The sequence below is a fragment of the Diadema antillarum genome, unplaced genomic scaffold, assembly GCF_040938485.1.
Source record: "Diadema antillarum isolate AM-2024a unplaced genomic scaffold, OU_Dant_1.0 seq00000782_RagTag, whole genome shotgun sequence".
In the NCBI taxonomy this organism is placed as follows: Eukaryota; Metazoa; Echinodermata; class Echinoidea; order Diadematoida; family Diadematidae; genus Diadema; species Diadema antillarum.
The window spans coordinates 1,613,425-1,636,205 of NW_027271670.1; the positions used below are offsets into that span (position 1 = coordinate 1,613,425).

Sequence of the window (22,781 nt, forward strand, 5' to 3'; positions counted from 1 at the left end):
GTCATTTGGGCGCGTTTGCGTCGGCTTGTGGAAGATGAAGGATCGAGTGAGAGTGTTGTCCAGTTACGAGGTGGTTGGTACGGTGGGGCGCAGGTTGCCAGAGACTCCAACCTAAAGTATCTTCTGATCTGGAGATTCTCCCGCCTGAAACCCCTAGCAAACGGGAGACTCAAAGTTGATGTGTGCGAAGTGCGAAATTCCCAGGGTTTTAGGTGCTCTCTGGTGCTATGTAAGGCTTATTTTTTCAACATACGATAGAATATGTAAGAAATCCTTTCCAACGGGAGACAAAGAGCCAGGGCGGGAGAAATTAAATCTCAAACGGGAGAACGGGAGATTTTGCAAAAATGGGTTTTCGGCGGGAGATCTCCCGTCGAAAACGGGAGAGTTGGAGTCTCTGGGTTGCATGCATGGCAGGACGAGGTCAATCTTCCGATGAACTGTTGTGCGACACGGTCGGTGTGTACGCAAATGCGAGAACGTAACATTGCTTATTTCTCTTTACTCGTTATAATTTTGTTCTTATTCTTGGGAATGTGATGCGCTGTCTCGTGACTATTCGCAAATGCTGCTGCCAGTGTTTGCTTAGTCTGCGCATGTGCAGTAACAGAATCGTACATGTACCTGTCGCAGACCGATCGACCGGACCTACAAGCCTTTAACACACACGCACACACACACACACGCATACGCGCACGACACACACACACACACACACACACACACACACACACACCGTATACACGTACACTCCTCCACTGCGCTGCTACTGGTACTGCATGCACACAAGGCGCAGGCATCCGTTTTCCACACACATCGTCACGGGATATCCTTAGGTACCAGAATATAGTAGGACTAGAGGAGTACGTCATATTACGAGAATAAAACATCTCGTCATTTTCAACCAACGTGAGCCATTCTCGCTAGTAATTCATCAGTAGCGGGTAAGTCGGATGAACAACATACTAACATTCCAGTACAAGTCTTTCTAAGTCGATGTGTATCTGTCAAGCCGCCAAATAGAAGGGATTTCTCGGATCTTTCCGTTATGGTATGTGACAGGAAGCGGAATGCTGGGCAAATGCAGGGAGATGTCGCGATAATGTACGTACAACTCTATTGTACATGGTGCCCCTCTGAGCTCTGTGTAAAAACTGTAGCGTTTCAGACTATAGAGCTGGCTGGCTAGCTGTCTGTAACATGGTGAAGTACAGTTGTCAGTACAGAAGTGTCGTTGTTCAAAGCAACATGAAAGTGGCAACAGGTTAGGCTACCTGAACGCTTGCTGTCACTAGACTGTGACAGTAGTTTACTAGTATTCAATGATAGTGATTAGATTAGAATATTTTGAACTGTCTGTTCAGAGAAACGCAGACATGTATCATTGTACCGGTAATGCAAAATTGATAGATACTAGATCTATTACGCCGGTTAAGATCGTGAACTCGGTGAAGATAGGACCTAACTCCACGTTCGTGACGTAACATAGTGTTACGTAATGTAAGCATGCCATGGTAAGATAGGGATTCTACAATCGTCAATGGACATATCAACAGAGAAATTGCTTTGTGCTTACTTAAGTCGTGCAATGAACAGTAGTTACGTTCAGACGGCAGGCCCTAACCTCGAGGTTAGGAAACCTCGAGGTTTAGCTCTTGCCCCCTAACTACGACGTGTGTCCACACGACGAATCTTAACCTCGAGGTTACGAAACCTCGAGAGTCGAGGTTAAGCTTCTGCCCCTCGTAACTACGAGTGGGCCCCACTCGATGTTAAAACCACAAAACCGGAAGTTTCAGCCCACACTGCTAACAAGGCGTCTATTTATTCTTTAGTCGAACCCTGTCAGACTCGCTTACAGGTACTCTTTTTCTCTGTCATGGTATGCAGAGATAGCACTGCACTGATGACTTTATGCCTTTATGAAGATATTCGTCGAAAACCTTTTTTTTTTTTTTAGCGTCGGAGAAGAATATAGAATACAGTAGCGAGTTCGACGTGCTCAGTTTCAGTGATCAATCGCATGGGAAGAAAAGATGATGTTGTTGCGTCGTCGTGCGTCATAGGTTTTTCACATGTAGTGTTTGTTATATTTGTGGTGTACGTTTGGGAGGTTGACCCGGAAGCAGAGGGAAATTGTGGGGGCCGGAGTTTACGGCAAGGTCACTCTTAACTTCGAGTTCGTTGTGTTTTGTGCCACACGGTGCTTAACTACGAGTGGGGACCCCCCGCGGCTCGTGGTTAGAGCGCTAACCATAAGATTTCTCGTGGCTCGAAACTTTGAGCAAACCTTGACTTGAGGTTTGCTAACTACGAGTGCGTCTTCACGGTCCCTAACTACAAGCTCTAACCTCAAAGTTTCCTAACCTCGAGGTTAAGGGCTCCCGTCTGAACGTAACTAGTGTAATGTCAGCTCCACCTGTATTAAATGTGGCATGCCTTTGCTAAATGTTACAATTCAAGGGGTTCATGGTACATGTAGGTAAGGGCCTGAGGGCTTGCTTTGGAAGGTGGAGGCGCTTTTTATGTAGTGATGTAACGTTACAAATACCTATTGTGTACAATGTATAAAATCTGCCTGCAAATTTTACAGTTCTAATGTAGATTATATCTAACGTGATATTTCTAGGGCCTTCTATTCTATTGTTAGAATGTTTCTAGACATGTGTCATTGTTGAAGGATATAGAACCCCAATATGGCTGTATGTTTAAATTCTACAAGCATGATCATTGTACTTTTGTAGTATTTATACTCGGATTGGTCTACTACAGCTGTACCACTACCGTTAGTCTCGACTGTAGGGCCTATAGTACTGCCCATACCGGTTTCTAATATTATCATGATGATGAGCGTACTCATCCTAGTCTCATATAGTAGGGCTTGCTGATAGCGATGCTGATAGTACATGTACAAAGTATGTGTATGCTCAAAATGTTTATTGTTGCCTATAGATACAGATAAGTATTGATGCCAAATATTTCATCTTGTTGGGTGTAAACAGAGTACAAATAGTGCAAATCTAGACTGCATGTGTGATTGTAGTTGTTGGTTATCAATTGAAACATAAACTTACAAGTATTGTATATTTGATACATGTTCCCAGAAATATATCCCACATTTTAAACATCTATTTTCTCCAATCAAATATTTCTTCTGATTTTGTGTAGACACCTGTGTTATTACAATGTACTGTATGTAGATGTACAACTTTACAAGTACAGTGCACGTGCATACACTGTCTGTAGGTCACCAGGCCAGCATTTGCAGTGCACCATTCAATGTACAATGTATATTATGGTGGCCATGGGGTGCCTGCTTTTACTGCAGAAAGTTATTGCCTTTGCATTTCACATTGATGCATGTACACAATACACATGGAAATGATGGAATGACTTCAAATTTGATAGTACTGTGCAATGCAATTTTACTTTATATGGACTCATAGTACAGTGTGTTGTTTTGAGACTCTTTCTATGAATATGGGACCTACCATTATACAAAAATTTTGATCATCAGAGATATGATTCTAATGTGTTTTCATCAAAGACCAATCATCTATGACTACAGTGTATGTGATTGTATTGTGATTCCTTGTCATGATAGCCCTGAAGGTCCTACAGTGTAAGTTGTAAATATGCATGTTAGTGTATATTACAGTAGGTGCCTAACCAATAAAGGAAAATTTTGTGGTAACACTATGGGCTCAATAAAATGTGCTCCCAGACAAAGGTACAAATGTACAAGTACACTGTATTTTGAGTGCCACTTAACTAGCATATTTTGAAAATTAAATTGAGTGTATAATAATCGATATTCAGAAGCATGATGATCACGATATTTACAAGCACTTGTTAGGCATGGCGTCTTTAAAGGGATGTTTAGCTGAGGTGAGGATTCAGCCTTGTGCAAGGTATTTAGAAACCATTGTATGAAATGTTAAAGAGCATTGAATTCTAAGGGGAATAAAAAGTTTATATGTGACCCTGCACCACAAAACAAACAAAAAGTCGCCAGACATGGATTTTTAGTTGAGGACAGTATCTGAAAGAGAAGAGTATAAGCTTTAAAATGATGTATAACTCAATTCAAATGGACTCTCCTAACCTACAGTAAATTGTGGAAAGAAAGCACACACTGGAAAAGTGTGAACTGAGAAAAGAGGCTCTGAAGTACAGGGTCTATATGTCTATTCAAGTGTTTAGTCTTTACCAAACCATGCTAACTGTGTGATGAATGGGACAAAAAATATGATGTTAACCACTAGAGCAACAACAATGAAGGGATTATCAGATTAAATTGAAATTGAGCATGCTCTATTAAAACAGTCTGTCCATGATTAACGCCAACATTCAAAGCAGTAGCATTATCCCCTCAATAGTTGTCAGACTTGAAAGTGAAGATTATGCAAAGGGCTATCAAGAAATGAAAGGGGCCTCTAAGAAGTAATCTCACTTCTCTCCAAAAAAAGGTTGTAGATAAACTACTGAAATGCACTTTCCCATTCATTTTATGATCCCTAACTTAAGAATAATGTACAAGAAGGGTGGCTCTTTAAGAAAATATGAAAAACTAAATATTGACTTGGTTAACCCGTTTCACCTTTTTTGAGTCCTCACGCGAAATCAAGGGGTGCGACTTTTTGTTTGTTTTGTGATGCACCGTCACATATGATGTATTGTAAATCAGTCTGAAATTGACTGAAATATCCAAAAACAAGGTTCAACAAAGCGATCCTAACAAAAGTTCTGACCTTTTGCATTTCGTGTAGGATAGCTTTTTTGGGATATCTCAGCCATTGCAAGACCAATTCTTATCAAATGAACTGTGAATCCTTCTACAAATGTACAATTGTAAGGCGACATTTTTTCATGAATATTTCATATAAAGGTTTCTCATTATTTCAGAAAGGCACACACACACACACACAAAGCTGGAAAACCTGCGCCCCATTTTAACCCAAACTGTACAATCCCTTTAAGAGCTTTGTTTATTTCCTCACTGCTCATCACTAATTGTACAGTGTGTGTTATGAGTGTTCTAAAGAGCAGATCATTAGTATACAGAAGCAGCGCATGCTTTGCCATTCAATGAATTAACCGAAGAGATGATGTGTAAGTATTGTTTTCCTCTCAAGTTGCTTTCTGTCAAATTTGATAACTTTTACTTGAACAAGGCATACTAACTAAAGTGTATTTATAGCTCTAAATCAAAGTCAAATTAAGTGGATGTTCTCAAAAATTCTTCTCCCCCCACTTCAGGAGTCCTGGTTTGTACCACTCTGATTGTGTGCTTGATCTCAGCTACAGAATGACTGATGATAAACCATTTGCCTGCAAAGTTCCTGGCTGTAATCAGGTAAAGGTTGACAAGAAAAAACAACAACAAACAAACATACAAAACATTAATTATACATGCTGGAATATGACTTCATGTGTCTCTAAGTGACAAGCGAAAAGCCTTTACACATTTTGTACATGTACAAAACTTACCAGATGCATGTTTGATACACTATGCTAATAAAAGAATATGTTTGTATGAAAAAAGAAAAAGAAAAAGAAGAAAGTTATGTGCTGTCTACACAAGCTATGCCTTTGTTCGGTGAGATACATGTATGTACTCAACATGTCCTGCTTTACTATTTCATATCGACTTACACACAATTTTTGTTCCATTGTCAAACTGGCTTATTTAGAATGACATTTACAGGTTTACTGAACTGAGGTTTTTTGTTTTGTTTTGTTGTGTTGTGTTGTATCAATCAAAAGAAAAGTTCTTTTGCCCTGTTACAGTATATGTTACAATCCAATAAAGCAAACAGAAGAAATATACAATTGTATGGTAGTTAGTGTTGTGAAATCCATGCATCTACTGGGGTGAGATTTTGAGTCATACAAACTGTATGTTTGGATGTTCTAAAATAGATTTTTAAAACACTGTGAAGTTAAATGTTGATACATTTGATATATTGATATTGGCCTGCCTGCTTGCAACAACCTGAAAAGTACAGTGTAGTCTTGATGCATCTGAGACATTTTCTTTGTTTTGTTTTTTTTTTTCCTTTCAAAGGAGGCCACCAGCCTAGGAGAAAAAAAAACAAGACAAGAAATATGAAAACATTTGACATTATATTTAGATATAAAATAGATAAAGAGAAAGTATATCAAAGGTTTACTGAAAATGCCTCAGCACCTTCGAAATATTATGTACAATGTATAAAGCTTAATTTGATTATCTGCATGTGTGCGAAGTAGTGTTGCTGTAAAAATTGAGTCTTTTTTGTCTCTTTGGGGTAGATGTATTGTAGATAATCAGGTTTAGTGTCTTTTCCTTTGACAGAAATTTGTCAATGAGGATCATTTGGAGGTCCATCGCAAGAAGCATGACATCAACCTGGGCTTTATCAACCTCAAATCTCTCGATACACCTGTCATAGGTGAGTAAAGTCTTGTCATTCTTGTACCATAGCTAGGTCAGTTGGTGGCTCACCATGGTACAAAATAATAATACGTGTGTACATACACATAAGTGTACTTTCCCAACTATCAGTCATGTCTTACTACATTGTAGGTTCCAGCATCTATCATCTATCAGAGGGAACTAGTGTCAGTACTTTGTTTTTGTGTTTTGCTATTTTGTATGTACATGTATGTGTATTGCTGTCAAAGCCAAAACCCATGCTATGAAAACAATCCTGTGAAGTTGTAGCAGGGGAAAAGAAATTGTTAAACACATCAATCAATTGATATGAGAGAAATGTAATTCTTGCACAGACTGATGAATTTCACTGCTCTAATATTCATTTTTGAGGAATCAGTTATGATTAGTAATGGACTGCTCTTGCCTATGGTTCTACATGAATCTTTAAATGCTCTGTGATGAGACAGATGCACAAAATTTTAAGTATTGAACACATGAATATTGATAGTTAACAAATAAATAAACGTAAAATAAAAAAAGAAAATCTGCGACTGAAGAAAAGTATGTAGATTGCCAGCAGTCTACACTTTTTGATCTATTGTGTTCATAATGAATTGATGTCAAGGCACTCATTAATATGATCCAGATGACATCTTAACAAAAATAATTCCCTTTCAAGTGCAATTTAGTCACTATGAAATAGTTTCATGTAACATGAATTATGGAATTCCACTCATCTGTGCTAACCAAAGAGATTTTCTCCTCCCCACCACTAGAGGGCGGACTCTACAATGGAGTCAGTGATTTCATGGAGACCGCCATATACCACTTAGTAATGGCAGACTTTGCGTACCAAGTATACATTTCTACAGCGCGTATTACGCGAACTTCTGAACTTTTACGCGAGTACACACTTGATTTTGGCTGCTCCTCGGTTGCTCGTTTGCTAGCGTGTTAGCACGAGGGGTGAGCCTACCGCCTCGTTGTCATCCAATGCTCCCCTTGCGCTCACAAAACAATAGTATGAAGACTCCGCACTCTAGCAGTCACTGGGGAAAATCTCTGGTGCTAACTTACATATGTACAACATTTATAAAGCTAATATAAACAGTTTTGAGAGATTCCACCACTATCACCCCTCTCCCCTCCCCCCTTACAATCACCACTCATTTCAACATGTCATAGAGTGATTTGAATATATATGGTATTTTTATGAGCTGTGAGGTTTGTGGTTCCAGTGGTATTTGCAATATACATTATATGCAACATCTCTATCAGTTGTGTACACTTGTATCACTCATGACCATTTTTTTTTTTTTTTTTTTATCCTCAGCTGACCAGACGCCGACACCCACCAGATTCCTGAAGCACCTTGCAGGGGATGATGTGCTCTTCAACGAACTACCACCTAACCCCTTTGATGTGGAGTTCAGAAAGGCTGCGTCAGACAAGGGGGTACATGTACGTCACCACTTCTATCCCATTCTTTGAGTTGATGGAGGCTACTGATATTTTCGAGCTGTTTCAGCTCAGTAGATAAGATTGCAAGCTCTCATGTCTTTAGGTCCCCGGTTAATGTCCGTTAGCAGGAGTGGAAGCACCATTGGGCATTAACCATTTACATTTTTTAATCCTCACTGTAAAGGGTGGTGATTTTGCTCAGTCTTTAACTCGTCTGTCTACAGATCCAAGGGCACAGGGTCTCACTGAGTTTTGCTAAGCAATGTTGTGTATAGGCTTACCATGCTCTCTTGCAAAAATACTCTGTCCATCAGATGGAACATTACGTGGACGTCCCGCCCCACGTGTGAGTTAGCCACGTCTCATGCACGTGAAAGAACCCACTTCATTCATTCATCCCAAAGAGCAGGGTTTTATCCCAGTGAAGATGTTTACGACCCACCCACACGAGAAAACGGGCGAATGATGCCGACCCCACATGGGTCGCCCTAGGTGACTAGCAATAGCCAGCAAACAGTATCAACCAGGTACATTGTGCCATACGCTTGAATAAATTTTTGTAATGTATTTTAATTGCCCCTTTGTAAATCTTGAATTTCTGAATAACTTTTCTTTGGGGAGAGTTGCAGAAATAATTGCATTACTCATGATCATACAATTCAAAAATTTTATATGATATCATAGGATTATTGTATGCATTAATATGTTTCTTTCTAATACAGGTGTAAGTCTTTCAAGTTTTATCAATATAACATCAAAGCTGAGAATTGATTATGCATGAAACTTTTGTTAATTTTACATGTTTTGCAGCTTGACAGTGCAGTAGACTCAGTTTCTGATGTGCAGAGCTCCCACTGCGACACAATCAGCAATGGCGGGGACAGCCTCAATCCCTCTCTCGATGCCATGGCAACCGTCTCCACCAGCGATGTGTCTCTTGGAGAGAGCCAGGCCTCCCAGGATGCCATCCTTTTGGAGGAAATCAAGCCCAAGGAGAACGAAGAAGTCATCATTGAGACGAGGACAAGAACTGTGGCTGACATCACAGACAGTGACAGTGACACCCAGGAGGAGGTCCTCCAGAAACCGGGCGGGCCGACGACGGTCGTCGTGGTCACCCAGCCCCCTCAGTCCACGGTCAGCTCAGTCAATCAGACTGTCCAGTTGCAGAACCTCGGGTAGGACACTTAACCAATTTAATGAGATGAAAGCATTCTGTGTAGGGTATATCTTTCAAGATATCTGAGTTGTTGTTGTTGTTGTTTATTTGTATTATTATTTTTGTGTTTGTGTGAGTTTCATGCATCAGTAAGTATCAGTTGTATGAATTGAAAAAAGAATCATGCCATAATATACACAGCATATTTAGTTCTTCACATGAAATGTATGAAAATTTGCTCTGCCATTGAAGGAATCATACAGCTTTTGCTTAAACTAGCTTTATGTATGTTCTAAGAATTAAATTCAAACAAATTTTAGTATTTTATATCCTGTCAATGTCAATTTTATTTACTGCATATGTCATAGCATATTACAAACAAGTCCCTCTTATGCACAGCATAAATCTAGTGCCATAATGATTTAGTCGGATACTGTATTCAGGTCCTTTGTGTCATGACATTACACCTTGAATTCATGAGTGTATGACACACAATTTTCTCTGTTAAAGCAGAAATTGGGTGTTTGTATGACCTTCATAGAGAGACAAGCCTAGCTTTACCAAACTTTTGAGTAGGACCGTTACTAAAGAGAAATAAAGCATACAGTATTTCTCTATAATCAAAGTTGAGGTCATGTGTTCCAATTCTAGATAACTTTGTCTTCCTACATGCAATAGTGTGCAGAATTTCATAATTTGGGATGTCTTGTTCGTGTAGTTCACATCTCTCTTCTTTTTTTTTCAACTTCCTGCATAAAGCACCTTCAAAATTTTCAGTTGTCAGTAGCTAATGTTCGTCAGTCTCCAAAATTGCTCTTGATCTGCTAACAAACTTAACAGGAACCCAGGTCTGACATGCTACACAACTGTAGCTTGTGCCAACTGGGTATACATATGTGTGAAGTCTGCATTTATTAACTTTATTACTGAAAGCATTTTACCTTTACAGGTAGTGTTATATGTTTTTGATTAAACAATAGCTAGAAGCTTTGATGCAGAATGTGTCTATGAATAGTGTGCTAGCTGTCTCTTGCTGTTTGCTTGCAAAGACAAAAGTGTGATAATTAATGCGAACAGCACATGGACAGAGTCTCTTCAGCATTACAACTGAGAAAACTGATGATGTGCATACATGCAACACACCTTGGTAACACAATGCCTGTATTCACACTTGTCACTGATTCTCAGAGAATCCAGAGCTCTGCTGTTGATCTTGTCCCTTAAAGGGAAGCAGTCCTGAGATTTTCACTGTAATGATAATTAAGAAGAGTAAAAAATATAACCTTTCACCAATTTATACGCATGGACATCAAAAATTGTCTCCGTACGCGATTAAAAAAGAAATAATTCCTGCAAGCGATCGTGTAAGAGCCTGCCAAAAGGTGCACTGTCATTGATGCCCTACTCTCAAGTTAACAGCCGTGCCTCAGAAAACCAATTTAAGTGTTCAAAATGATCATATCTGATTTTTTCATAAAATGTGACAATACGTGGTTTTATTATTTCAAACAAAATATTTCAAGCTTATTTATATATACCATTAATACAAAAATAAATAGTAAACATGTATTTATAAATAACTAGGGAGCGTACGCATGACGAGCAGAACACCGCTGGAAAGAGTTGTGCATCGATGACGTATGACTCTCCGCCGAGACGGAGCTTATGAGCTTATTTGGTGATTTGAAAGTTTGTTTTTAGTGAAAGTAGTTCATTGGAGGTACCAACAACAACATAATTTTTTTAATTTCGTGAGGACTGCGTCCCTTTAATGCAACAAGTTGGTGATGACAGGGGAAATACCTCGTGGCATAGTTCGTACATATTAAAATTGGGAGGAGAAAACTCCTTATTGCAGCGCTGAGATATTTCTCAGACTCAAGAGAGAAGTGTGAACACAAAGTGTGATATCCTTTTCCTGTAACTTGTCCCTCATGCAGTGATCAGTTGGCAATGAGTGGAATCCCACTGACCGGACCCCTCGTCATCAAACTTTCCAGCGGCCAGACCATTCCATTCGTCCCCCCGTCAGTCACAAACCCCAATGAGCCTATCCCTGTGGCCATCTCAGCCAATCCCATGAAAGAGGAATCAGTGCGAGTCATTACCCAAGGGAAGCCAGCACCAAATAATGCTGTAAAAATGGTAAGATCAAATATATTATTTCAATTTCAATTTATTTCCATATTTCTCGATCATCAAATATAACAATATGAAGTGATACATGATATCCAGCTAGGAGACATAAGATTACAAAATGAAATAATGCATGATATCCAGCTCGGAGGCATAAGAGAGTATTGCAAACATTTAGAACATAGTGGTCGATCTATGATAGTTGGACTCCGAGAATGAATGCTAAAGAAATACAGGAACCTACTTCGAAGCTAGCTTGTCGAGCATAGGTCCCTCTTAAAAATCAAGCATTAGATTAAAATAAGGAGCATAGGTACAAGAAGGGTATAAGAAAGAACCAGCTATGTAGCTTGCATGATTATTTCATCTTTTGTGTCTTAAATCCTGAAAGATCACAAAGACAAAAACAAAAGTGGCAACTATCCTGTCAAAAAAGGGGGAGCATTAAAAAAAACAGAAGTGTTTAAGTTGTAGCTTTTAACTTACTACAGTAGGACTGTAGACATCACTAGTGGTGTGTTGTAGATAAATTGTACACAGTTCAATATTGTGACACCAGGAAAATGAGTCTGCATATCGTATCCTTGTGACCCTTCGTAAATATGGGAAAAATTTGTGAAGATAAATGCTTGCAACACGACCTATGGAGTGATATGCACTAAAAAAATATATATATATGAATAATATCTTACCTCCTTGTATCATCAAGGATAACTGAAAAATGAATCTGAAGACCATCACAATGATAGTATGTAGGCAGTGCAGTCCTCTGCCTGAGTATGGTTGTTTCTCTTCAACCTTCCCTCTGAGCATGGGGAAGTCTACGAAAGCACATGCAAACTCTTCAGCATTTGACACTGTGCCACTTGGAAAGAGGCAGCAGTTGGCTAGACAGATCTGTAAATGCAGCAGAACATGCTCTGGGTAACTGATGTAGACGGAAATATATTTCCTGTTTCATATCTGCACGTCTGGTCCTGTCAGTCAGCAGGATCTAGCGCATAATTGTGCTGTGTAGTAAGAATAGCTGGGAGTGGATTTCCTGACAAGTTGATTACTTCTGTGTCAGACCATGCAAAATTCTTGATTGATTGATTAATAGCGTGTTGCATTGAAAAAATTTATATTGTATGTGAATGTGAGGATACAAATTTCCATTGTAAAAATAATCAGGTTTTTATGTATTTCATGACAGAGCGCTGTTTTCCATAGGAAATGTACACAAAATCAAAAAATTGTGCCCATTTTGGGGCGACATTCTGTTACAAAAATTGGCGTGGCTTCGCAAAAGTATGCGCAGACGTTGCAAATTTGGTCTCAAAAGTTGCGCGAGACTTGAACAAACAAAGTCAAGAAGCCTCGCGACGAGACCTTCTCGCATTACAGAATTATAGCGCGAAACGTCGAGGGGGGGGGGGGCAGATTCCACCCCCAGCCCATTTAGGGTTAAGGTATTTTCTCTGTTTCTCAAGCTTTCTTATAGCCACACTTTGATTGTTTGACCACAGGAAAGGAGCAGAGAATCCAAGGGTGAATACTTTTTACAGGTTTTTAGTAAGTTTGTAAACACAGTTAACCCGTGCACAGGTTTCTTAATTCCGACATGACGACTTTGGGCATGGCACTTAAAGAATGCAACAGTTTGTATTGGGATGTTATACAAAACTCTTTGGCGTGTTGCTGCAACAGGCTAATAATCTTCGTGAATCATCCCGAGTGGTACATGGGAAATACATGGGAAATGGCAGGATGTTGATGTAGTGATATCGGAGACACTCCAGTGCAGGACTCAAGACAAGCTCAATAGCACAAACTACTCGTTTCTCTCTTTGTTTTTGGACTGTTAATACCCAAACAGCCTCATGTAAATGATCATTAAATTATATATTTTGTTTGTTTGTTTGTTTTTTGTCTAGAAACTGAAGACAACCCTGTTATCCAACCAATCCCAAGGTAACATGAATGTCATGGCTCAGGCTGTAGACGTGGTCACCAGACAACAGGAGGTGAAGGTGGTCAGTCCAGCATCGCTGGACAGTCAAACCTCATCCGGGATGTAAGTTCACGGGTGCCTCCCTCAGGCTCATTCTATCATTTCACCATCTGTAAACCTAATTTTCTAAAAGTGATCAAAGTGTATTAGCCTGAATTAGCTTGCTGTCCTTAAAAAATATGACTTGTGCTGAAGTGAGTATTGTACCTGACTCATTCAAGATCATATCTAGTTTTTATACGCTTGTAAGTACAACTGCTTTCTTGGTAAATGGCCCTTTACAGGGAAACATGTAGAGCTGTACATTTTCTTTTGAAAGTTGTAAATCCTGAGATGAAGTCAAGGAACAGAAAATGTCTCTGAATCAACATTTTGAACCCTGAGCTCAAATTATTATGTATATTAATACTGACAGCAAAAGTGATTATCAGATATACTGTGGGTTAATTGGGGTACTTAGAGAATGCAAATTCTTCAACTTCTGATAAAAAAAATAGAATTGAACGAGTGATGATTTCAGTAAGCGTTAACAATTACCTGTCATCTGTGTGTGTGAGTGTTTTTGAGAACCTGACATAGAATATTGATATTCAACCGTAACTATTGTATGTGTTCTCAAAAGATTGTAGTCTTGTATGGTCACATCATTCAGTGTTGTGACTGTTAGTTGAACATTAAAGGCATCTTCCTCTCTCACATGTTTATCAAAAAATGCTGACTGGTATTTGACCATCCCATGAAGTAAAATGCAATGTTGACATAAGGAGTGACAGGGTAGACCATTCCAGCAGAAAGACAGAGACAAAACAAATGTACCAACAAACAAACATGCAAAAAAGTGCAGAGAATGAATTTCAACATGCATCTTTGATTGGACAGAAAAAGGCAACGGTCCACGGAGGATGATCCCGAGACCAAGCGACAGAAGTTCCTGGAGAGGAATAGAGCGGCGGCCATGAGATGCCGGACCAAACGGAAGCAGTGGATCACCAACCTGGAGAAGAGGGCAGAGGAACTGACCACAACAAATGTCGGTCTGAATGTGAGTCTAGTCGTCTCTCTCAGACAGCTTGATTTGGAAGCAGATTTCTACTCATATTCCCTTCCACTCTAAATAAAGCTTGTAATGGACTGGTAGTTCTGAATTTCTGAACCCCCCTCCCAACCCCCGCCAAAAAAAAGAAGAGGATATTTTCGCGCGACTATTTTTTCGCGCTCTGCGGGGTAAGGAAAGTTTCATGTGTTTTTAATTCTGCGGAATCGAGACATCAACTACTGTACGAGCTGAAATTTTCGTGTACAGATATATTCGCGAATTGCTACTTGGAGGACATTTTCGCGTGTTAATGTCGCGGATGCGAGGGTCTAACTTTACGTGAACACTCACGAAAAAACTATAGTTGTCTTTAATAACTAAAAGTGCCATACAAGTGTAAGTACAAGTGCTTTCTCAATTTGAAAGTAAAACAAATATCAAAAAGAAATACTACTACTTTACATGGACTTTAGAAATTCATGCCGGACATTGACAGGCGAACACCAAGAATGCAGCTGCAAGAGTAGACTGAATGCACTTTTAAATAAACAGCTACAGCTAGCTGTACTGTGCGACGTGCATGAGCAGTCGACAAGTTGAAGGCTACCTAGGGGCATCGCAGGACGGGATACATACTGTACTTAATAATGCTGGCTACATCATGGCCATATGGCTCAGCTCATGATAGCTGTGTGCTAGACCTACGTACATAGCAAGCTACGAGTACTAGTAGTGTATTGTACGGCACTATAATTTTTGCGCGATCCATGCAGCACATGGCATGGCTTGATTTTTCATTTCCCTGCATTGTTATTTTCGCGTGTTGTTATTTTCGCAGTTCAAAGGCAATTCACAAAATTCACGAAAATTTCAGCTCGTACATTACTGGAACATACAGCAAGCAAAAATATTCATGTGCTTTTATTTTGGGGCTAGTTTCGGGTTGCGTGAAATGCGCGAAAATTTCAACTTTTACAGTAAGTCATTGTAATACAGTGCATGCGAGATGATATTGTGAAGATGATAAGCGTTTCATAGTTGGTATGTGTAGACTTCAATTAATTCCCCTTTCGTCTTGCACCCTAGAATGAGGTGACAAAGTTGCGCAATGAAGTGGCACAGCTGAAGGAACTGCTCCTGGCGCACAAGGACTGCCCCGTCACATTACAGCAGAGGGCGGCAGGCATGTTCATGAGAGGTGAGTCCAAATTTGTCGCTGACAAGATCTGGCAGCAGGGGAACCTCTTTCATAAGCTTGTTATTTTATCACACTCAGCATCATAAAATATTGTCGATCAAACTTTCCAGTAGAATCTAAAAGAAAAAATATATATATACATGTATCTATATTGATGTGCATCTGTCAGAGAAAATGAGATTTTAAATCAGTTTTCCTCTTAACCCATTGAGGACAGGCTGATTTTGCTACAACACGCATTTCCCGTATACACCTGCCCGAGTATACTAGAGACACGTCTCAACAGGTTAAACCCCCCTTACTTCAGACCTCAGAGATATAGTGATTTCCCATACAGTTACTGCATAGCACATCATTTTCCTGTGGTTGAATGGAGGACTTGGGTTAAATTGGTTAATAAGTCTTGTGCGATAATTGGCCTGTCTCTGAGAGTGCTTTTATGCCAATTTGCACAGATGCCTAAAAGCCAATTGTTGATGAATAGAGATGAATGTGTTCCCTATTTTGTCAGCCTTTGCACTAACCTTGTCTCTGCCTGGCCACTTAATCTTGCCAAGCTGTTTATGCAGCATTACTAATCTATCCAAATTTAACCTACAATGTAACTGGAAGTTAGGCAGCCAGCTCAGGTGTAACAATGTGACTCAGTCCAACAAGAAGACCATGGCAACACAATAGGGATTTGGGGGGGGGGGGGGGGGGTATGCGGTCTCCATTCATTGGCAATTAATTCCCAGACAACTGTGTCAATTAGGGAATAAGGCAATCCATCCAGGGTGTCAGTTGGCTATTGAAGCGTGGTAGGGTTTTAAGGTAAGTGTCCTGGACGGTGCATTAGGGTTGAATGGCTTTCTAGGTACCAACAGTACATTGCACAGTGCAGCATATAATGAAAAGCTTTCCGAGGTAATGCAGTCTTTGTATTGATTCAGCACAGAGACTAGGCCACACAGTTGAAGTCTGTCACATACAATCACCTGCTTCTTTTGTTAGTTACCCAGTGTGTGTGTCTGTCTGTGTGTGCCTAGACATATGGCAGTGTGTGATAGGATAAGCTGTGCTATGGTGATTTAAGTTTTGCAATGAAATCATATTTCATTGATGTGTGGTGTGGCATGCTGATGGAGATATTAACCACATTCAGAAATTTCCTTCAAATTAGTGGTTCCTTTGATACTGAAAATGTTTGATAAGTGTTCAGAGGGAGAGTTTATGAGGTGGAGGAATTATTATGTAATGGAGGTTGCTATGTGAGTAACCTCATGTTAGTAGCTGTTCAGACACCATACAGGCATAGGATTTACACACTGTAGGTTGCCCATCCTTAAGGAAGTGCCAATTTGGTACAAAGCCAGTGAATGGAACACATATGGTCCTGAAAAGCTTGTAATCATAAGAGTTATGTGTACTTTTTAGCAGCTTCTGCCATTTGCATACTTCTTCATTGGAAAAAAAAAAATACTCCCAGTGATAAAACACTACATTCGCAATTCAACTGATGAGACACTTTGGAGTAATTGTTTTTTTCTCTCTGCTTTTCTTCTTTGCTTCTTTGTCAGTTTCAGATATGCCCAAGATTCATAAAATCTCCACTGATGATACATCAACCGTCATCACGGTGTCGACAAGCAATCCATCGTGACAGACTGCTGCTCCTTGTACATAGAAATATATGACTTATCTTTATATTGTCTATATGTTGAGTAAGTTTTGTAGATCTACGTAAGTAGCAGAAGGATGTTAACACCACATAAAGGTTATGGGTGTGAGCATCCTTGTGTTCCTCAGCTCTGACTGATTTGCCAGTTTGAGAGTGAGGGTGTGTCATGTACAGTTTTTCATTGCTGCCAATCATGAGAATAAGTAGACATGTGATTTGTTTATCTGGAATGAGAAGTGAGGAGGAGATACAGGACGTTGTGGGGATTCCCCGGTGCGTTTGTAGCCAGACTGAGGAGGAACGCAGTGACACTGATTGGGAATTCAGTCCAGCCAACGCTAACGTCTATCATGTCAATTGCTGGAAGATCTTCGGGGACAGCAGAGGCCATCAGATGAAGTCAGATACACTTTCTTATCAACCACAGGAGGGTGCAAATGCGTTGCCCCTTGCTGTTGCCAAATATCTTGCAGGGTCACTTTGACATTGTTATGAAATAATTTTCTAGTGCATAGCTATGAATTTTGTAAGGGACAAAGAAAAAGACTAGCGTTCCAACAATCTGTTTTATACTTTGATCTGTCGTTGGTGTACATTTTTTGATGTAAAATTTTGACATTACTTATTTGATACTTTATATTTTGACAATACAGAATTTTATTTGATGCTGTTTTATTTTCCTGTGTTACATTGCCATTGATCAGTAGAATTGACAGCATGGAAGCCCAGACTGATTTTCCCCCTTGTGTGATGTGGCTGATACCCACATCAACAAGTTTGTATAGTCGTTGCGCTGTTCATACTAAAATTCCACATGATGTATGGATAAAACTGATGTTTCATTTCAGCACGTGCACAGGTCAAAAGTCGTCAATAAGTCCAGCTTGCCGGGTTTTATGACAACTTGAAATGAACAGACAAAAGCAATCAACTTGAAGTCAGAGCATGCAAAAAGTATGATTGTGTCGATTTGGAAATTCATTTGGCCTTGACAGTCTTAAGAGGGCAAGAGTCAGAGGCCAATATTTGCTGTTCAGATTTTGTGAGATTTCTTCAGAATCATGAATTGAGATGCAATCAAACATGGTCATGAGGTGAATCAAGATATGAAATCTCCTCCATGAAATGATTTCTGTACCAAAGGTCAGGGGGCTCAATGCTACAAATGAAGCAGTCTATAAAGCAGTCCATCATCAGCCATCGGGTTAGTGGAGGAGAAGATTATGGAAAGAAATGAAGACACAGAAGATGGATGGAAGTGAGTTGTTTGTTAGTTCATAGCATTTTAGGGCAGAGCCTCATATGACTATGGTGATGTCGAACCTGTCCAGTTTTCTTCTGTCTTTCTTTGGTGTTTGTTTGTCGCTGTTGTTCTTTTGTTTTGTTTTGTCTTGTTTTCACTGAAACAAAAGTCACAAGACCTAACAGAAACTGATATGAAAATGGAAATGCATCTCAATCCTTATTTAGTGGAACAGTTGACGATCACAATTAATCATCACAATTAATAAGACCACCGATAATCACATCTGACCTGTCCTATGCCTGTTTCTGCCTATTAAACCCCAACATTTGCTTCAAGGTCAAGGATGAAGAAATGTTTGATGTTTGCAGTAATAACAGAGAGTCATGTAAGTATGAGCACACAACTTAAAGTGTCTTTGCCACATGAGGAGAAGTGGTACAGGCAAGTACAATAGCTCAACATATTAATTATGAGTCAGCTAGGGTATGAAATAAAAACATGTTCTGTGATATGTGCCTAAACACTGAATCCAGCTGGCAGAAAGAACAAAAACTGATCTAGTGCCTAAATATACCCATAACTGTATGTCAAAATAAAAGGTCACAATTTAGCTTCGTTTCCTGAATTATTTTCACCCTTTGTTCTTTAAAGCATTGAAATGAAAAAAAAAAAAGAAATTTATAAAATGCAACAATGGGCATGATGATGGCTTTTGGTCGTGAGTAGTCACTGATGTGTGTAATAGATTTCTCTGCATTCTTTCAACTCAAGTCCAGTGAACACCAGTGCAGGAGGCATTTCATTTGAAGTGAAACAAACTGATGGTTGTAATGGTCAGACCTTTTGTCTCTAATGCGATGTTTCACAGTGACAGAACAGACTTTTATACAAAGAATCCTATCAGAAATGTAAGTAGGAACTCGCTGTAAGCTTAACATGCTCTTACTGACTTCATTGATCTTGATTCTCTTGCAAGTTTGAACATTTGATGGCTCAATGATAGTGTGCTGTATACACATGCTGGTGTGCACATCACTGTAGATTCACATCATCAATGAACGCACACTGCCCATGAAAGCGACAATAGTTTCACACCATTCATATGAATGCATTGGACTCTAATTATCACAAACTCGTGGGACTTGTGAAATTACTTTGTTTAATTCAAAGTATTGTAAATAATAGTTTTAAAAAAGCAAGGAATTTAAACATTGAACTGTGAGGCAAGAAAATATATTTTAGAAACAAGAATGTGTTATATCAGCATAAAGAGATTCCCCTGCAATGTGTGACAGTGTTGATTAATGTTTCAGAGAGACTCGTCATACTGATTCGTTTTTGAAAAGCGCCCTCTATGACATGTCTCCTTCTAGCATCATTCTGATAAGTGCCATGGATGCGAGTGGAAAGAACAGCAAAATTGTATGTTCTGTGTTTTAAATGTAATGCATCTGATGCGTGAAGAATATAATTTTCATCCTGAGAATATAATTTTCATCCTCTATGTGTGATGAGCTTCTAACATTCATTTGTGGAGATACATTATATGTAACTATTAACCTGTTGAGGACGGGCTGCTTTTGCTACAACATGCATTTCCCATAGACACTAGCCCGAGTACCCTCGGGACTCGTCCTCAATGGGTTAAGAGAGAGGGAGAGAGGGAAAAAAGAGGGAAAATACTTCCTAGAAGCTGGAAAGTCTTATATCTGTCTGAATTATTTGTCACTCTTTGTGCCCTGCTCTTTTCTCACTTTAATGTAAAATTTTGTTTCTCTTTTTTGCAAGATTATGTAATATAGCCTGTACATAGGACACAAAATCTGTATTTTATCATCATTCTACTATCTCTGTACAAAGAATATTTTACTACACAGTTCAAGTGCTTTTTTGTGGGTCTGCTTCCTGTAACTCGACAAATATCCAGGTGTGTGGGAAGTCAGATGTTTTTCCCCCGAGTGTTCTTCATCATCAGGCCAGTCTGATTGGTCTCAGTTATAGTTGTATGTCAAACATTTAAACATAATATTTGTATTTCAATGAGGGATGAAACTATTCCAAAAGGATGAATAGATCTATTATGTAACATGCACTGAACCTGACACATTTGAATTATCTAGATGGTGTTTAGCGGCTTTGAAAGAAGTTAGCACTAAATGAATGAAATTTGCCGGAAGAGGTACAATACTCACTTTCAATCCTATCATTTCCCCTCTGGTGTTAGATGAATTATTGATCAAACAAGCATGCAAAGTGGTAATGCTAGGGAAGAAAGATTTGTTTGTAGAGAGCCTTGAGATGATGAAGGTATCAGTGATCATGAAGCAGTGTAGCCTTTTTTGCGCCATTTTTCTTTTGTTTTGGCACTAGTTGTGCAAATGGACAAATGAAATGTGGAGACACATCATAGTTAACGAGAGTGCTTTCCCTTTTCATAGTGAGTAATTCTCTCGTTCTTTAGCTGATGCCATGGTAGCAGCACCCTCTTGTGGAATTATGAACAATTTTGTGTTTTGTAGATTTTGACAAGCTTTGAATTGCCCATTCTGTCAGTGATTCACAGGAATGTATTATTTCTTCACAGATTTGGTAGGCAGCCAGTAGGGAGCATCGTCATTATTTGCACAAATTTGGCAAAATGTGCATAATTACACATTGTCTTTCATTTATCAGACAATCAGTCACCAACCTTTCCAAATGCTACTACAGTAATGCTCTATCAGTCACAACAGCAATAGCTTGCTAGTGCCAACATATTGTTGTATTTTCTTTGATTTGTATGATTAAGTTGATACATTTTGTGAGAGAAATAATTGTTGTTTTTTTAATTTTTGATATATATCACAGGGGAGGGAGCTTGTTTGTGTGTTAGAATGTGAAAATATCAAGTTTGATACTCAGTTTATTAACTATCATAGATGGTTGTGAATATTGTTGCACTACAGAGGGACTTATCATGTGTGATTATTGGTTTTCAATTGACCATCTCTTCTATACCCCCATTGGAAATCTTGTGATGGCCCTTGACACACTGTGCTGCAATATTTTGACTTACAGCCATGTGCTCATGATTTTTGTGATCAGTAAAAATTCTGTGGTCAAGGGAGAAAGTCTTATTACCATTGCCTGAATTTGTAATGACTATGGGAAAGCATAAGCAATGTTCGTTGTTTATTTTATGTAAGTATAACATCATGCATTCAAATATTATAGACTGGAATATCATTTCATACACTCTTTTATTATGAATATTTGCCCATGTATATATGTGAACATAGCTCTTTTGTCATGATTTTATCAATCAAAAAGCACAGCAAACAACTTGTGTGTACTTCCATGTGTAATCTTTTCTGTGCCACAAACAATTCGAAACGGAAAGTGCGTGAATGTACTGCAGGTGTGAGTGTATGCGTACAATGTGTGTGTGTCTGTCTGTCTTTGTGTCTCAGTAATATGCATGAGCGAGTGTAAAAGCTTTCAGACATAAACCAACCCAGGATTACACAGTGGATTTTATTGGACTCATACTAACTGCGTACGCTACCAGTCGTAGAATAGGTGCAATAAATACCGTGGCTTACGTCAATATGCATCTGAAATGACTGTCGGGGTAAAGGTCGGTTGTGGAAATGAATACATACAGCAGTAGCTCAAGATGTAAATACTGCACTTGAGGTCAAGCTTTTTGTACCATTTGGTGTGAGGAACCCTTTTCAAAGACCTTATAATGCATGTGGAAAGCTTCTTTGATATTTAATATGTCTGATTGTGTGTGTGTGTGTGTGTGTGCGTGTGTGTGTGTGTGTAATGTGTATCAAAGGCTTATTTTATTTTGTTCATAGATATGGTCACTATATTATTAAAAGAAGCTGGTCATAAAGGTGTGCAGTCATTTTGTTTGAGACTAGTTGTACGAACTGAGGCCATATTCAAGCATCCGTATAAAGTTACATGGTTTACATAGGGTCTACGCCATATGAAGTAGAGGCCAAATTCCTGCAGGTTCAAATAACAATGTTTGCTCACAAAGTCAACACTAAATGTGCGCTGATCAAACAATGTGTGTGCCTCTGTAAGTTGAGCACATTTACACATTTACAGGCCATAGAACTACTCTTGAAAGGGCCATGTGGTATGTGTATAGTGTCACTAACAGACAGTGTGGGGCTCCTGCAAAAGAGCCCAATGCATTTCATGAAAAAGTTTCTACCAGACTCCGTGGGGATGAGGTAAACACCAAGCTGCACTGTGTGGAGCTGCCACTGTGGCCAATCTGAGAACCTGTTGCTCCAATCAATGACTCTTTTTTTTGTGGGGGAGGGGGGGGGATGTGGGGTACCCCAAGGAAAATGATGGATCACCACGACTATGTGCTATTTGACTTGTACGTGTACAAAGTCCTCACAATTGATGCAAATACAGGTATACAAAAGTTTGCCTTTGACAGTTCAAGGTACCAAGCCATAGTACAAGT

At 39.3% G+C, this 22,781-nt stretch overlaps 1 protein-coding gene across 4 annotated transcripts; it reads left to right on the top strand.

Annotated features, from left to right (window-relative positions):
- The first annotated feature begins 824 nt into the window (after positions 1-824).
- LOC139739076 (cyclic AMP-dependent transcription factor ATF-7-like) lies at positions 825-21,900 on the top strand. Of its 4 annotated transcripts, none has more exons than XM_071649691.1 (10): positions 825-944; positions 5,260-5,356; positions 6,338-6,434; positions 7,752-7,879; positions 8,690-9,057; positions 10,979-11,183; positions 13,091-13,230; positions 14,047-14,209; positions 15,290-15,401; positions 16,961-21,899. In XM_071649691.1, exons 2-10 carry the CDS (start codon positions 5,309-5,311, stop codon positions 17,041-17,043), a joined length of 1,344 nt encoding a protein of 447 aa, XP_071505792.1. In that variant the 5' UTR covers positions 825-944; positions 5,260-5,308; the 3' UTR covers positions 17,044-21,899. The 4 variants fall into 4 exon arrangements, with proteins under 4 accessions (XP_071505792.1, XP_071505791.1, XP_071505790.1 ...); XM_071649690.1 differs by lacking the exon at positions 825-944 and adding an exon at positions 1,029-1,104 and having other exon boundaries at positions 16,967-21,900; XM_071649689.1 differs by lacking the exon at positions 825-944 and adding an exon at positions 1,029-1,104.
- Positions 21,901-22,781: the final 881 nt, after the last annotated feature.